At 38.4% G+C, this 16,893-nt stretch overlaps 3 protein-coding genes across 4 annotated transcripts; all 3 read right to left on the bottom strand.

Moving 5' to 3' along the window:
- Window positions 1–3,691: 3,691 nt before the first annotated feature.
- Window positions 3,692–5,685, bottom strand: LOC119985212 (pentatricopeptide repeat-containing protein At5g61800). Its single transcript, XM_038829435.1, has one exon. The coding sequence runs from the start codon at window positions 5,615–5,617 to the stop codon at window positions 4,040–4,042; it is 1,578 nt and encodes a 525-aa protein (XP_038685363.1). The 5' UTR covers window positions 5,618–5,685; the 3' UTR covers window positions 3,692–4,039.
- Window positions 5,686–9,210: 3,525 nt separating this feature from the next.
- On the bottom strand, window positions 9,211–11,754 carry LOC119985063. Of its 2 annotated transcripts, none has more exons than XM_038829224.1 (4): window positions 11,620–11,754; window positions 10,234–11,064; window positions 9,707–9,868; window positions 9,211–9,618 (listed from the first exon to the last, which is right to left on the bottom strand). In XM_038829224.1, exons 1-4 carry the CDS (start codon window positions 11,713–11,715, stop codon window positions 9,394–9,396), a joined length of 1,314 nt encoding a protein of 437 aa, XP_038685152.1. In that variant the 5' UTR covers window positions 11,716–11,754; the 3' UTR covers window positions 9,211–9,393. The 2 variants fall into 2 exon arrangements, with proteins under 2 accessions (XP_038685152.1, XP_038685154.1); XM_038829226.1 differs by having other exon boundaries at window positions 10,234–11,061.
- A 1,292-nt stretch (window positions 11,755–13,046) lies between these two features.
- On the bottom strand, window positions 13,047–15,453 carry LOC119985188. Its single transcript, XM_038829393.1, has 5 exons — window positions 15,291–15,453; window positions 14,306–15,193; window positions 13,943–14,101; window positions 13,579–13,836; window positions 13,047–13,446 (listed from the first exon to the last, which is right to left on the bottom strand). Exons 2-5 carry the CDS (start codon window positions 15,179–15,181, stop codon window positions 13,288–13,290), a joined length of 1,452 nt encoding a protein of 483 aa, XP_038685321.1. The 5' UTR covers window positions 15,182–15,193; window positions 15,291–15,453; the 3' UTR covers window positions 13,047–13,287.
- Between the last annotated feature and the right edge of the window lie 1,440 nt (window positions 15,454–16,893).

Genomic DNA, 16,893 nt, shown 5'->3' with positions numbered 1-16,893 from the left:
AAATGGATATATGGATATATACCCTGTGTCTGAGGTGAATTGTAATTTGGAGAAACATCCTCAGTGGCGGACCGAGCGTAAGTCCCCAACTGGGAGGGGTGTGGATATCAAACTGATGTGGTCTACTTATAGCCATATGATTAGAAACGGAGGGACTTACTGATTTAGAGTATGAAAGATTGAAAGGATCCCAATCTTGCGTGCGTAATTATGCGATTGAGATTTCCATTACCTGCACTTGAACATCCAACAACTTAGGTTTAGCTTTTCTTCTATATATATCCTGCGTTCGAGGCGAATTGTAGTATAGAGAAGCGTCCTCGGCAGTAGACCCTGTCGCACTTTGTGAGGTGTTGTTGGCAAGTCGGGTTGTTTGGGAATACAGCCAAATCAAGTGGTAAATTCCGTCGGGCAATAGACCAATAGCGAACAAGTACAACAGATAAATATGAAAAGAACTTTGCAAAGAGAAATCAAAGAGTATTTGAAAAGGACCTTGTCGCACTCCGAGGCGTTGTTGACAAGTCAGGTTGAGTACTTGAAAAGGACCTTGTCGCACTCCGTACGTTGTTCACAAGTTGGGTTGTTGCAGTCAAATTGAGTAGTAAATTTCGTCCAAGGCTAAATACGGGTGAGAAACCAATAGCGAACAAGTACCACAAGTGAAAAATGAAAAGTAAGAGAGTTAACTTGAAATGATCGGGAGGGAAGTGGCTGGGGCAGGCGATGCGTCCCGATCGGATGTGGAATGGCATATATATGTTATGGTACGCCAACATTTCCACCGCTACCCTTGGTGCAGATCGATCAATTGCCATTGATGAGCATCGATCGAAGGGTTCTTGACTTGATGATTTGCAATTGAAAAGAGCCAAATTTGTCTAAACTCCCTTCCATCAACAGCTGCTCTCTGTAAAAACTGAGATTAGCCGTTGAGGGAGAGAGTTGAGACAAAATCTTGGACTCCGAATTCCAAAGAGAATACCTCCCACCCGGTGATGAAGCAAGCAATAATTTCATACAAAGAGATAAACTTTTTGATCGATTCTTACTTGAATGAGTTCAAGAAGAAAAGACATGGGAGCACATCAGCACACTATTTCAATGAGATAGATATATACATATATATATATATATATATATATATATATATATATATATATATATATGTATATATATATATTCATATAAGTAATTAAGGGAGCTCAATGCTAGGAAAACCAAATAAAACAATTTGCCACATACATGTAGATGCTGATGCCAAACGACCTTTTGAGCTATTTCTAGGGTTGCATGGTAAGCTAGCTCCGGAGTTATTAATTTATAGAATTATAGGCACCCAAGAAATTAATGTTAATTTAACAGTTAGCAAAATTATAATTTTGCTGACGAGAATAACAAAGTAACTACCTAGGTTTGCTTAATTTAATAATACTACTTTCCAAATGACAATGACATTTCATGTTAATTTGTGGGTGCATATGAAAGGTGTAGGACAAACGTGTCTTTCACTACAAATTGGTTTTTATTAGGGTTTCTTCGTTGTTGTTTCTCCTAAGTTGATATATATATATATTAAGAAAACACAATTAATTGTCGTTTCTCTCGTAATCACAAAATTATTTGACAAGACACTTTTGCTCTTTAGTGATAATATAACTATTTAAGCGGCACAATATTACTTTGTCATTCAACCCAATAAGTTTGGGTTGGACAATCCGACTGCTCAACATGTGAAAATTCAAAACCCGTTAATTAAGGGGCACCCAAACATATGATCCAATTTCTCAATCAATACCCAGTATAAGGTTTGAACTCATGACATCTTACTCTGATACCATCTTATATTGTTATTTTGCCATTCGGTTCGGCCCAATAAATTATTTTTTTAGGTTGGGATATTTCACATCATTTATACGATGTTATATCTAACAGCACAATATGCAATGTTAGTTTCTACATATCTCCTTCAAAAAATTAAGAATATAACTCAATAACTTATGAGAGAGAGGCATAATTAGTTGGCGCTCTAGCTAATAAGTGCCTCATAGAGTGATGGCCAATCAATTACTTCAGAGTAGAGATTGATCCATCATCTATGTCATGTAATTTGCAATTGAGTGGGAGAGGAGTTTATGTTCTTACCATTCCGTCCGGATTAGGATCTCTTTTTGGGAAGGAGTAAAGCTCTAAATCCCCCTCAGCAGCTTCCAACACTCTTACCAACGATCCAAATACTGAAACTTGGGGTTTGTTGGTGTTATTATAGAGGAATGTTGGAAGCCTTTGAGGAAGATTTGAAGCTTCTCCAACCAACATATATATATATATATATATATTTATTTATAGAGAGAGAGAGAGAGAGAGAGAGGATAGCTAACTACCAAAGAATTTCTAATCTATGCATAAAATGTACAAAACCTCTAACTGGCATTTATAGGAAATGATTTGCACTGTTTTTAAGTATTGTACGTACTGCAGAATATATGTATATATATATATATACCCTTTGTGCTTATATATTAATCCCATAAGTCGAGAATCATGAGCACTATTTTTCAGATAATCTAATCTCCACGTATGTCACGTTGCTAGTACTGCTCCGATCCATATCTCATTGATACAGCTGTGCCAGGAACTATAGCTGTGTGTGTATATATATATATATATTAGTTATTAATGTGCAGAATAAATGAGTTTGGATGGGCTTATTCCATGCTGCAAAGGTCAAGAGAATAATATATGTATGCAGGTCAAGAGAATATATATCATGTATGCATGATATTACTATCATCTCAAACTCTATGTCAACGTGGAATATGTCGCTGTGGATTATTAAGTAACACGGAAATCGCATCTCCTACAGCCTAAAACCACCCAGGAACGCATTAAAACGACATATATTCTTTCCACTAGCTAGATAAATTAGATTGCACTCCGACATGTGATATATCTTCAACCAACAGTGTTACGAATTTCAATGTTTTTTTTATTCTAATTATCCAAAATGTTGGGATGGACGCACATTAAATGTTGAGATAGACGCATACGATTTTATATGGATCATGTGCGTTCATCTCAATATTTAACACATATGTAAAACAAAAAACATTGGAATCCTTAACTTTTTTTTTCTCACCAATTGTACATGCACTGATTTGATTGTGAAAATGACATGTCAAATGGGCCTATAGGGCTGCATGACAAGGGCTTGTCCTATTTCGATGGGCCTGAGCCCTTCATCGGATCTGAAGGGCTTTCAAGCGTCTCAAATGGGCCTAATCTTTAAGCCTTTATTTGCTGGCGGCCCTCCAAAATAGTGGGCATTTTCACAGAATCCGAGAGGTTTAAATATGTCGCTCAGCAAATCAACCGTCTTCCTTTCACCCTCAAGACTTGCTAACTCCGAACCCCAAATGTGTGTCGTCCCAGTACTTTAAAGCAATTACTCAAATGTGTATAATCTCTGCCCCCCTAGTCAACACTATGGTTGCATGGTTGATCTACTTGGCCATGCTAATTTTTTAGCTGATGCTGAAAAATTCATCAGTGCAATGCCCATTCAACCTGATACAGTTATATGGAGATCCCCACCCAGTAGGTGTCCGTTATGATTTCAACAATGCAAACAACAAAATTAGGAGCACAAAAATTATCAGACACAAGATTTGTGTGGTTCAACAATGATGTCACTACTTTCAAGGAGTATCAAAGTACAATATGCTCTCGCTACGACTTGGTGGCCGTCACAAGAGAGAAAAATAATATGAGATTAGATTGCAAAAAACCTAAAACACAACATCTATTTATATTCTGAGTGACTTTATGAAACTGTCCTCTCAATTAAGATAGACTTCAACTCAACCCTGTCATGTAGAAATGGCAGAGTTGGCAGCCAGTAAAATTGAGGAACTAGAGCCCAATAAGTGTGGAGCACATGTTTACTCTTCAGCTTCAAGGTGGGTGGGTGCCAACAGGGTGAGGAAATCCAGGAGCTGCCTGGTTGCTCAATCTTGTTCAGTTGACTGTACTGTACTACTTAACAAGTCTCAAATTGATGTTCTCTGATTTCATTTAAAACTAGATATATCTCATCAGTTAGAGGATGCAAGGTATCTCCAGCAATAAATTCATGCATAACCCCATTCAACTGAATCAAGCTGTAACCAGCAATCCTCTTGACCTTCTTATTAGCATCCATTAATCTCCTAATCTTGGTTACCTCGTCCCATCTCTCTGCACTGGCATAAACATTAGCCATGATTGAATAAACCCCACCATCTTTAGGCTTGAGCTCCATTACTTGCTCTGCTGCCTTCTCCGCAATCCCGACATTGCCATGTATTCTACATCCTCCAAGCAATCCAGCCCACACAAATGCATCACCCCCAGTGGGCATCCCCTTTATCATTTCCATTGCTTCCTTGATCAAACCGGCCCGTCCTAGCAAATCAGCCATGCAGCCATAGTGCTTGAGTTCTCGAGTGACCCCATAGACAGATTCCATCTCATCAAATAGTTTCTGTGCTTCACGAACTAGACCGGTGTGGCTACATCCCACCAGGACTCCAAGGAAGCTTATTCCATCCGGTGGAATTCCAGCCTCTTTCATTCTCGAGAAGTAATTCAATGATAGGTGGCCATGACCGTGCATTGCTAGCCCAGTAATCATGGCGTTCCAGGTAAACGAGCTCTTATCAGGACTTGACTCAAAGATATCCGCGGCAGTCTCGATGCAACCACACTTTGCATACAGATCCACCAACCCAGTTGACAAGAAGGAATCCACTCGAATCCTGTTCTGTTTAATGTATTCGTGAATTGCCTTGCCTCGCTCTAGTTCTCCCCGCTCTGCACAAGCAGAAAGAGCAGAAACCAATGCTCTATTATCCGGTCGAATCCCAGTGTTCATCATTTCACAAAAGAGCTCAATTGCCTCCTTACATTGCTTGGCCTGAGCATAACCAGCAACAAGGGTACCCCAAGAGACGGCATCTCGTACGGGCATCATATTAAACACTTCCCTAGCTCGTACAACGTCACCGAATTTCACAAATCCATCAATCAAAGTATTATAAGAGATAACGTCCTTGTCAGGACTTTCATCAAACACCCAATATGCATCCGTCAAAGACCCAATTGCCGCGTACCCATGAATAAGACAATTAACGACATACAGATCAGCCACAAACCCGAACTTAAATACTTGAGAGTGGATTGTTACAGTCGTCCAAACCGCCCGAAGCTGAGCGCAGGCCTTGAGGGCAAAAGGGAAGGAGTGGAAATCAGGAGGGACGGAGAGTTTGTGCATTCGAGCAAAAATGCCGAGGGCAGACAGAGGGGCCGAGAGAAGAGTATGTGCTCTAATGATGGTGTTGTAGCAAAACGTTGATGGGTTTGAGATAGAATTGAAGACTGAGATTGCATAGCTTAGTACAGCTGCAGACGACGATTTCACGTCGGCAGTGGTGACGGCGAAGTTGTTAATGGAGTGGAGGATATTAGTTAAGATGTGAGGAGGATGGAGACGGAGAAGGCCGGTGGTGATAAATTGAGCGTGAACTTGTTGGAGCTGTTGTACGTCTTTGCAATGCTTTATTACGGCAGTGAGTTGCATTCAGGGTGTGTCCGTTTGCACAGCTGCAGACTGCAGTAGGTTTTATTCTCTTTTTTATCATGAGCAAGGCCACATAAAGGAGGGCAAAAGAGGAAGGAAGTAATGGACTTTTTAAAGACCCATCTGTCTGAACATCAACATCACTAGAGCGGTAGGTCGTTTGCACTTTGCACAGAAGAAAAGCCCACTTCGAAGGAACTAATGGGCTTTTAAAGCGAGTCCAATAAATGATCAGATGGGTCCAAGTCCAAGCCAGAGATGCCGACTATGAACTCTTCCGTTATCCAACTCCTTAGAGATTGTGGCCCAATCAAGAGAAAGGTCTGGGCCCTATGGGCTATTGTAAACTTTGTTAAAGTTCAAGTCCTAAGAAAATGTTATCAGAATCGTGTCGGACGAGCGACTCGGTCACTGGTTCAATGTTTTATCCGAGTTCTTGTGTGACTGCTACCAAAATCGTGCTGACTTGGTGACCAATTCATCGGTTTTACGGTCCAACCAATCCGCACGCGATTTTAATCACAATGAAAAGAGGAAGAAAAAAAACTCGTAGAATTCATTATTTTACTTTTCTTTTCTATTTTTCCTTTTTCTATGAAGGGAAATTTAAATATTAATCGGTTTTCAGATTTTAAACAGATTGAGTATCTTTCAGGTTGAGCTCGGACTTTTTTTTTTTTTCGCCATCCCTATTTGTGTGAGCATGTCACGTTCATTGGAGTTTCTTCTTATTATTTGTAGTTCTTTTTGGCAATTACCTTTCCAAACCATTGCGTCTGCATGGTTTGGAGGATAATACAAGATCAAAATAGTTTCTCAATATGGATGCACTTGGTTACTTACTAAGTTACTATTGATTTTTTGTAGTTGGCTATACTTGGCTAAAATAAGCCCTGCTGCAGGGGACATTGGAAGTTACAAAGTATGCAAGCTTCCATAGAATCAAGGGCGGATGGAGCGTAGTCCCCTCAAATTTTTCCAAATTTTTTACATATAATACACATATATATACACACACATACATACATATATATATACACACACTACTTCTACTACCACTAAAGGTAAAGCAACGAAGCTTTGAGACATGCCTGTGAGGAGAGGACAAGATAGAATGCCTAGAATAAGTAAGGGCTAAAAGCAGATAAAAGTAGGTAATAGGTGCAAGGGCTAAAAGCAGCTAAAGCAAGAATAAGTGGGAATAAATGGTTGTGTATATTTTTTTTTAGGTAGATATATATACACTACTGCACTATATATATATATAAATTCTCAAGTAAGAAATTCCGGATCCATCTAACACCATTCATTATGTGTAAGTGTGGCCGGCACATATGATGGGGTCGGCACGTGAATGGCGTTAGATGATCCCGCACTTGAGAAGCCCTCTATGTATATAGTTTGTATATATTTTTTATGTGTATTTTTTTAGTAAGTGTATATATATGTTTGTGCTATTTTGTGAGACCAAACATTAAAATGAATATTGATGGATAATATCATTTCAATAAATTATATTGTTATAAAATATACCTAAAAAAATTTTCTAGGGCTCCACCCTTGCATAGAATGGTAAAAAGCTCATTAAGGGAGAGATGCAGAGAGAGTGATTCATCGAAACAAAGTTATAAGCAAACATTGACAAGTAGCCAAAAGAAAACTGCAGAATATTTTAGCCTTATTTAATGCTTTAGCTTCAGCCTACAAGCAGAAAACATAATAGACTAGTAGAACACAGTCCAGTTTATGCCTAGAAAGAAAGAAAGGCGTTGCCTTCCCTTTGCCTCTGTGACTTGCCTTGTGAATAAACGCTGCGCATCCGATGGGAGGAAAAAGAAGGATAGATACCCTCCATCATCCTGCGCAACCCACTCTCCTCATCTCCTTCTTCTTCTTCTTCTTCCTTCTTCCCCACATCTCCGGGCAAGCGACGCTGCGAGAGTCCAAAAAACTGGAACCTACTCTTGCCTTGCTACTGCTCTTCTTTTTCTAAGTATATAATGACATTCGAGCCAAGAGAAAATGGTCGTGGAAAAGCAAAAATTATTTTTTATAGCCATATTTTAAACTGGTCCCCGGTAGTATTATTCCCTCATTGAGTCATTCGTATCCCACTAAGAACTTTATTATTCCTCTGCTTTACCTTAATTTCAGTATTATCCACAACAGGATAAAGAGCATAGTCATCCCATGACATGAAGGGAAAAGGGATGGTGCTATAGCAGAAGTGTTGAAGTCTTACATCGAAAGATGTGGACATTAATGGCTTATTTATAAGGTTAAGTCCACCCTTAACCACTAACCAGACATTTTTTTGGATTTGAGTGAGTTGGGCCTAGGCCACTTGTTTGGGGCTAAGAAGAAACAAAGCGTGCAGATCCGATGTATCCACGAAAACCGGACAACCCAAAACATACAATATTATTGGTGTGTATGGAAGTGTGGATTTACAACAAGAAGCACGTTTAACTGTAGAGTTAATACGGGATGTTGTATTAGAATTTTCAGCCCAATACACATCAAAAATATTATCCACTTTGAGTTGTTCGGTTCTCATAGATACATTGGGTATGCACGACTTTGCCTTTCCGGTAAATCACTCATCTCAATAGTGTTCTCGCAGAAGCACGGTTAACTGTAGAGTTACTACGAATTTTTTTTTTTCCTCCAAGAAAATGCATTATTGATGATTAGGAACTAGAATTATCTATATATGTTAACATTATAGGAAACTTTATGAAAGAAATATGGAGTAATTAGATAAAATTATAAAGAATTGGAAAGTTGGTTAAAGCAGTTATGCCAACAAAAGAAAACAAAACAGAGGAGTCAAAAGGGCGAACAGGGAAGTAGATATATATGTCCTGCTTTTTAAATTTTTATACAAGGTACAATGGCTTTGCACCGTCCACCTATTTCCCCATTTGAATGGGTGCAAGATTCTGTGTCTGGCACTAATACTTTCTAAGTGGAGTATTAAGGAGCTATATGTGGAAAGATTTTACCTTTTCTCTTTCAAATAAGAAAGTCATGCTCACCTCAATGACTTTGTTATTTTTTTTATCCCTATTAATTTAGTGCTACTGTTGTTCCTCGTCTTTGAGTCTTTCTGAAGGTGAAACTTCACATGTTGGTTAAATCCATCAAAAATTAATGAATGATCTTGGGTTCATATATTTTTTTAGGGATATCCGATATGGATCTAAATTTTGATCGTCAAACCCGCTTGTATAGAAGTCTCGCCTGACGATAAGGTAAGTTGAGGTTAAAGCTCAGCGCGTGGCCACAAGAATATTGCTTCAAGTGGGAGTCAAACATCGGATCTCCCGAGTCCATACAATTTGAAAGCACTTCTAGTCCATGCATGTAATAATTATCGAACAAAATCACTTGAGTGATAACTTAGTTGGTGAATCTTCCAATGTTGTTTTCTATATTTTCATTTTTTATTTCCTATTTTCAGAAAATTTCGTTTTCTGTTTTCAAGTGATTTTCTATTTTCACGTTCTCCAAAATGACAATTAGACATGTTTTTTTTGGATTGTTTATGTTTTTTCGTAAAATGAAAACAAAAAACCTATGAAAAACAAGTATACCGAACATAATATGTTTATAGTATCATAATCTTAACACTGTCATTTGTCTCAAGAGGACAAAGAAAAACAAATGGTTTTCTAGACTTATTACAACATTACATTTCTAACTTCATATATCACCAAACAAAAAAACAACCTCATGCTCCAGTAGCAACAACAACCACTGCTTAAGGACTCTGGTTAGGCAATACGGTCTGCAACCAAAATATAGAAGAGTCCCATCACTCCAATGTGCTCCTGGGTACTGTTATAATTCGACTCCACAACAAGTTTCTCCCCGTCGGCGATCTTGACAGAGCCTGGTTTAGGATAGCAGGTTGACATTCCAACAATATAACCAGCTTCATTCCCTGCTTCTTTCCCTTTCCCATAAGTCGGTAATGAAGAACATAAAACGCGTCCATGCTGAAATTACATAACAGTTTGGTTAATCAGATTAATGACTTCGTGGATAGAAAATCCGCTAATGTAAGATGCTAGCGCTAGAGATTACCTTTCCATATAGAGTTGTACCAGCACCACCTGCATGTTGGTGGCCAACGCCATAGATGAGATACCCACCGGTTGGAATGGTGAGGCTCGTCGTTTTGGCATCAATGCACCTTTTCTTCCTAGCTACACCAGTAGCATTGCAAGTCTGAACATCATACTCAATCTGCAGTAGTAGAACTATATGGGGTTAGTCACTGTTTGGAAGAGCGTTAAGGTAACATTTTTTTGGTAACGTGTAACTCACCCAGCTGTCCACCGGACAACTGGCTGGAAAATCCAAGGCCACATGGAAGATTCTGTAACCTCCATGGACCAATTGGGCCAAGTGCAGATGCAGGGTGGCCTTACACACGTTGGGCTGAGAAATGGTTCATCTCACAAATTGCAATAATGAAGACTTGAACTCACGACCTCCCACTTACGCTAAGAGGTACCGTGGTCAAGTTCACCATCTCAGCCACCGACTATTGTTAACATTAAGGTAATCGAAAAAAGGAGAGAGAAAAAAGAAGGAAACTTAATTTGTACCTGGCAATTATGTTGGATACTGATTATGCCTGAGGTATTATTCACTCTCTCAGTATCTGTGATGTCAAAGATATAAATGTTGAGTGGAATAATGTTTTTGCTATCCCAATCAACCCATTTGACTGTATATCTCAGATAGAGATTCCTAATGGCACCCTTATAATTTTTCCTTAATCTGCACTGCTTTCCATCGTTGCAACATAATAAACCTCCTTTGTAGTTTGGACTCAATGGCTGACCATTAATATTCTCTGTGACATTATATAGATCACACCAGCATTCAGTGCATCCCAATGTATTTTCCACGCCTCGCGTATCGATTCCGTGGACATTAAGCATCCATATCTCCTCATATCCATAAGGAATTTCAGCTGGATTACCAGCTTCTATTCCATAAGGATCTGGAATGTGTGTTTCTGTTTTTCGCGTTTCGGATCCGAGGCCAAAATATTGCCTCAGAAAACTACCCTCGCATAGGCCACTATTTTTCACTTGAATTCTAGTAACGTTGCTGGAATTAGCCGAGTCTTTGAGCTGATAGTATCTTTCGAGAACCCAGTGATGCAGATAGGTTTCGTGAAGGGGAACTGAATTTCCGGCCTCATCGACGAGTTCACCATTGAAACTCTTGATAGCAATATGACCTTTGGGAAAATCAACGTTGTATAAAAGTTTGTTCACGACTACTCCCGGTCCGAAAGTCAATTTAGGTGATAGAAAAACTGCAGATTTGATCTTATTTTCACTTCTGCTAGTAGCTTCTGAATGTGGAATGTTATTTGCCAGTAGCAGCATCAGTAAGCACAAACACCATTGAATCATGTTGCCCTGCTGGTTTCATTTTCCACAATCAATAAACCAAACACATTGTCGTACTTAAGTTCAGAAAAAATCAATAAGATTGAAGACATAGAAACCTACTCTTTCATAATATAACAGATAAAGCTTAAAATAAGCAAGAAACTACAACATCTTTTAAGTCAAATAGCTAGCAGGACTTTTCTTTCGTTTTCCGTTTTCAAGTGATTTTCTGTTTTTCGTATTTTCTAAAATGGGTAACCAAACGTGTTTTTTATTTATTATTTTATGTTTTTCGGGAAAATGAAAAAGAAAACGCATGGAAAACAAGCATACCAAACAGAAACATTTCATCGAATTGCACCAAGTTTCTGCAGTTCAATAGTAAAAACGGCAAGGCAACATCAGAATACGATTTGTTTCAAAACCAACAACCATGCAAACTGGTAGAGGGAAATCGCATATATATACATACATATAGTATAACTGATATAGAATCGAACAGCAAGAGAGTCCCAACAATCACTCTACTCTCTACAGCTCTACTGCAAAAGAAGATATCATCACAGAAATAAAGACAAGACGTACCAATTGATGAAAGAAGCAGCCAGCAAAGTTATTTCCGTGTGGTGGACAGTAACTAAATCTGTTTACATATATATAGATTTCAATATATACATACATACATACATGTATGTATAGATTTCGGTCATCGACTGATATGGTGACTAGTAACCCTGCATCTTGCCTGGAAAATCATGGAAGATTTTAAATATACTGACTTGTCAAAAAATCCAACTTTGAAGTTTGAATGGACAAACTGTTATATATGCCTTAACTCTCAAGTAATGGTAACTTCCATCACCGACTTTAGATTCTTGAATTAAAAATGAGCAATGATACAAACCCCCAATTTATCCTCAACCCTATGTGGTATTTGGAATAACTATTGATTATTAACACAGAGTTAACACAACTTTACACATAGTTAATACAACTTTTGCACTGAAAGATTTTTGAAATCCCAATTTAGTCATCGGAAATTCAAACGTTTCAAGTCAATAACCGAAATTTCAAATTTGTTTCAAACTGATTACTAGAGCATAGTTTGGTATTTTAAGACAATCAACGCGCTTATGTATTGATTCCCATATATATCGACCGTACGATTTTATTTTTCCTATGGCCGTCTCATTTAATCGTACGTATGCCTTTTTAAGTGGTAGAGACTGGGTTTCGTGAAGAACCACATGATTTGGGAATCCAATATTGATGTGAGATATTTTAAATAATCTATTTAGAATTGTATATGTAAAAAATTACTAGGTGTTTGTGAATGAATAAGTCCATCCCGATGGCCCTTGACTAGTAGTGCACATGAAAAGTATTGCTACATCACAGTGCGGCCTGTTGAAAGAAAGTGTCGTGCTGCAATTGGTTATTATGAATATTCTTTCAGTCTTTTAAATTAAACTTGCGACCCACACCGGTTACAACAAATGTTTATTGGAATTTACCCTTATTAAAAATCTTAGGGATTGTATTGGTTTTATGTTTTGGGCTTCATATTGGACTTTGGGCCTGTTTAATTTCTCATTTACTTGTTTGGTTCTGTGGAACGGGCTTTTAATTTTGAAACTTTGGGCCCACTAGAAATGATCTGATTTCCTTTTTGGCCCATTACGAGCTGTAAGAAGCATCCCACATAGAACACTAATTGTTTCCCTATTTAATGTCCCAGAAAGCAATAAATCCGAAATGCATGAATTAAAATTGTTGAAATCACTTATATTTTTTATTTATCAACCTTCTAAATATTTTTTAAGAAAAATTGTTTGTTTTTGGAACCGGTGCTACCACAAGCTCTGTTATTCAGACACCCCACCGACAGTAGTAGCTACGATCGATGGTGATTCGGTGATTGCTGCATATATCGACAAAGCCAGCCATGGCCGCATGGAGAACCACCACAGAGCCTATACTGTCTGCCCCTTCGTTGACAGTAGACTGCTTGATTTCTTCTCAATTCCTTTTGTTTTATAATCTAGATTTTCAATAGAAAATCAAACGAAAATTACCCACACCACAACAAACTTCTTTTATTGAATACTACATCAGAACAATATTCGGCACCTCCAACCCCAAACCCCCTCCCTACCCTATACTCGCTTTAATTAGACATACAATAAACAAATATATATATATATATAGATATAGATATAGATATGGAGAACCAATTCATTCAAATGATCAACGTCACAGTGACTGGTAACCATCACGGCTTGCACTCTTCATCCTATACAGAACACCAACAAGAACAGCAACAGCCACTGCCAACAAAGCCACCACCATTCCCAACAATCCAATCACCGGTGAACCAGAGTTTACCAAATTGTTCATGTGCTCAAGAATCACCTGCAAATTACAAAACAGCATACACATCATCATGGTGCTCTTCTTTTCACAGATATATATATACACATATATAAGTATGTATGTATGTATGTAACTGAAAAAAACTAAAAAAAAATTGGATCAAATTCTTACCTGAGTCGGGTAACGTGGGTTAGGCTCGTGCTCTGCTTCTTCAAGATCTGCAACAATAATGTTGAACAGCCCCATGGTTCCGGTGAGCCTTCGAGCTCCAGAATAAACCATTTCATGCGTTATAAACTCTCCTTCCTTAATCACTACAGAGCCTGGCTTAGGATAACAAGGGGTTGTACCCACAACATAACCAGCCTCATTTCCTGCTTCCTTCCCATCTCCATAGATCGGCAACGTTTGGCATATAACACGTCCATCCTTAATAATATTCACAACACAAACTAATTCAGTACTGATTCTCATTAAATTGACCAAACAAGGCAGATTAGAGTTTTCATATGTATGTATATATATATATATATACCTCCCCGTACAGAGTTTGACTAATTGACCCAATGTGCATGTGGGTTAGACCACTGATGAGATATCCACCCTTTGGGAGCATGATTCTTGTTCTCTTGGTGGCAAGGCACACACCGTACGTCAAATCCTTTTCCTCACAAGCCTCCGAAGTGTACTCAACCTACGCATATCCATAATTGCACTCATTAATTATTGAATTGACTAACGGAAATGATAAATATCCCAGCAGCGGCTGGGTTTAACCCACAGTATCCAATTGGCTTACATAATTCACATAATACACATCAAATTCTGTGCATACAACTCAGTATCTGAAATAATTGGGATACGGGTAACTAAAGTCAGATCTATTACGACTTCTTACCAGGCAATCATGCAGTGTCTGAACTACTCCATTCGAATCCCTAACAATCTTCATAGTATCAGTGATATCCAACAAATAGATTCTAGCAGGGACGATAGAGCTATCCCAGTCTGCCCATGTCAAAGTATACTTCATTCGATAAGCCCTCCTCGGTGCCTCAAATCCTTCCTTCACCTTGCATCTTGTATGAGCATAGCAACACTTGAGCCCTCCATAATAATCCGGACTCAACGGCTCCCCAAACTGATCACTAGTAACATTATACAAATCACACCTGCACTCTGTACATCCCACCTTATCAACCCCGCCGCGCGTATCGATTATGTGGGCATTGAGAAACCATTTCTGTTCATAACCATCAGGAACTTCAGCTGGGTTATTGAGTTCAATCCCGTATGGATCAGGAATGTTTGTGGGTGTTCCTCTCATTTCAGAAGCAAGTCCAATGAACTGTCCAAAAACGCTATCTTGACAAACCCCATCATTCCTCTTGTACAGGAAATCTGGTTCTGATGGTAGAATCTCTGTTTCGAGAACATCTGGTATATACGAGCCTTTACGTTGGTAATAACTTAGAACGTAGGTGTGGTGAAGGTAAACATCGTGCAATGGGACTGATTTCCCGAGCTCATCGACCACCTCTGCATTGAAACTCTTGAGAGCAATGTGATTTCTGGGAAAATCAGTGTCGTAATAGTACTTAAACGCCACATCTCCTGGTCCAAGTTCCATTTCGGGAGAAAAGAAGACGCCCTTTCTAATGTTTTCCTCAGTACTCTCAAATAATCTTGAGTGATCTGCTGTGCTGAATGATACCAGTAATAGTATTAATGCTGCCTTAAGACACCAATTTTCAGACACCATTGTCGAAGCCATTGAACTACACACCTGCACGGCCATGAATTGTTTGGAAACTAAATTGAAAGACAACAAGATCAATCTGAGAACACCATATTAAGGTAAGGTATATATATAGCTTAATTACCTTATTATAAAGCTGCTAGCAGCTACTACTTGCACTGGCCTGGTGCTTCCCTGCCACAGACTAAAAGCTTTGCCGGTCAAAATATATAAAGATTCGAACCCATATTAGGGTAAAACTGGCATTTCACTGTATATACATTACCAGTGTAACCCTACTTCACTGTATATACTGTATCAGTGTAAACCTACTTGAAGATAAGGTCACCTTACCCACAAAAGGTCCAAATATCAGAAATGGCCAGAACGTATAGATATGGCTTGGTTGCTCTCTCTCTATCTGTCTCAATAAATACGTGGAGCTGGCCATTTTATTCCTATATTGATGAGGAAGAGTACAAATCTCCAATGACCACCCCATTATGCCTTTAAGATGAGGTAGTGAGGTGTGGTGCAATTATAGTTTGGTCCCAGTTGCAGACAATGTCTCATTCATTATTGGCCGTTACTCGGTAGTGCTATATACGTGGAGGAGGAAGAGCGGAGGACTTTTAGGTGCCGCTGGTATTATGCGTTAAAACTCGTTTTTCATGTTTTTCTAATGCCCACCAACTTTTCTCATCACCGCTGTAGGTTTGTTCATGACATTTATATGTACACCAGCTTTGGACTAAACACAGGATCGAAATCCCATTAATCTACTTAATTAAATAGAAATCAATTAATCATAGAGTATTTGTTGTGAAATGTTTTGCAAATGTGCAAAACTCATAAGTAATGAAGTGATGAGATGAGTATCGTTATCACGAGAATGTATTGACAAGCAATTAAGTACCGATTGCGGTTAAGGCCTACGCTGTTTGAAGAATCGATTTGATATTTTGATCAACAACTAATGTGAAGCAAGTGAATCGAAGCAAATGAATTAATTTCAAACACAAGATTGTAAATCAAGTAATAAAAGCACTAGGGTGTTTAATTCACATTCCCCACCTATTCAACTCCTTTGGTTTATTAAGTCCTGCCTATTCTCTACTTATATTGACAATCGATTTCCGAATCTTATTCAATGCTCCATTCCTAGGTGCATCTCAAAAGTATTTCCATCACTAACCCCTGTTATTCCTAACATTCGAGTTTAAGCAATGAAAACCCATTAAATTTAGTGGATAATCTCACAAGATCGCATAAGTCATGTCCATATATTTCTATAATTCATACAACATATGATTCCTATGTAAGAGGCAAACCCTAAAAATCTCATTTCGATCTCATTCTAGGCAACATAGCAATTGTATCTAGTCATTCATGGAGCTTATTTTCCCCTATTGTTTTATGTTGTCTTCTCATGTCATTGTAACTAATTATTTTGCAGATTCTGCTGTTTCCTTCGTAATGCAAAGCTTGAATTGAAGTGGAAAGAGAGTCTATATAAGATGTGGTGATGTGAACATTTTGATTTGTTGGGATAACCTTAATATATAATTTTGGCTGTCAATTCGATCTCCAGAAGAAAGTGCCACCGCACTTATAAAAGTAGGGGTGTAAGAAATTGAATTTTATCAACAAAAACAATAATAGTTTATACAACTAGCCAACTAGGGATGGGCGATATTTAATTTGATCAAATCAGACCCGACAGAATCATTAAAGGGCGGCTGCTGGTC

This window comes from Tripterygium wilfordii, chromosome 19 (genome assembly GCF_013401445.1).
Source record: "Tripterygium wilfordii isolate XIE 37 chromosome 19, ASM1340144v1, whole genome shotgun sequence".
Taxonomy (NCBI): Eukaryota; Viridiplantae; Streptophyta; class Magnoliopsida; order Celastrales; family Celastraceae; genus Tripterygium; species Tripterygium wilfordii.
This window is presented reverse-complemented; position numbering and strand designations above follow the sequence as displayed.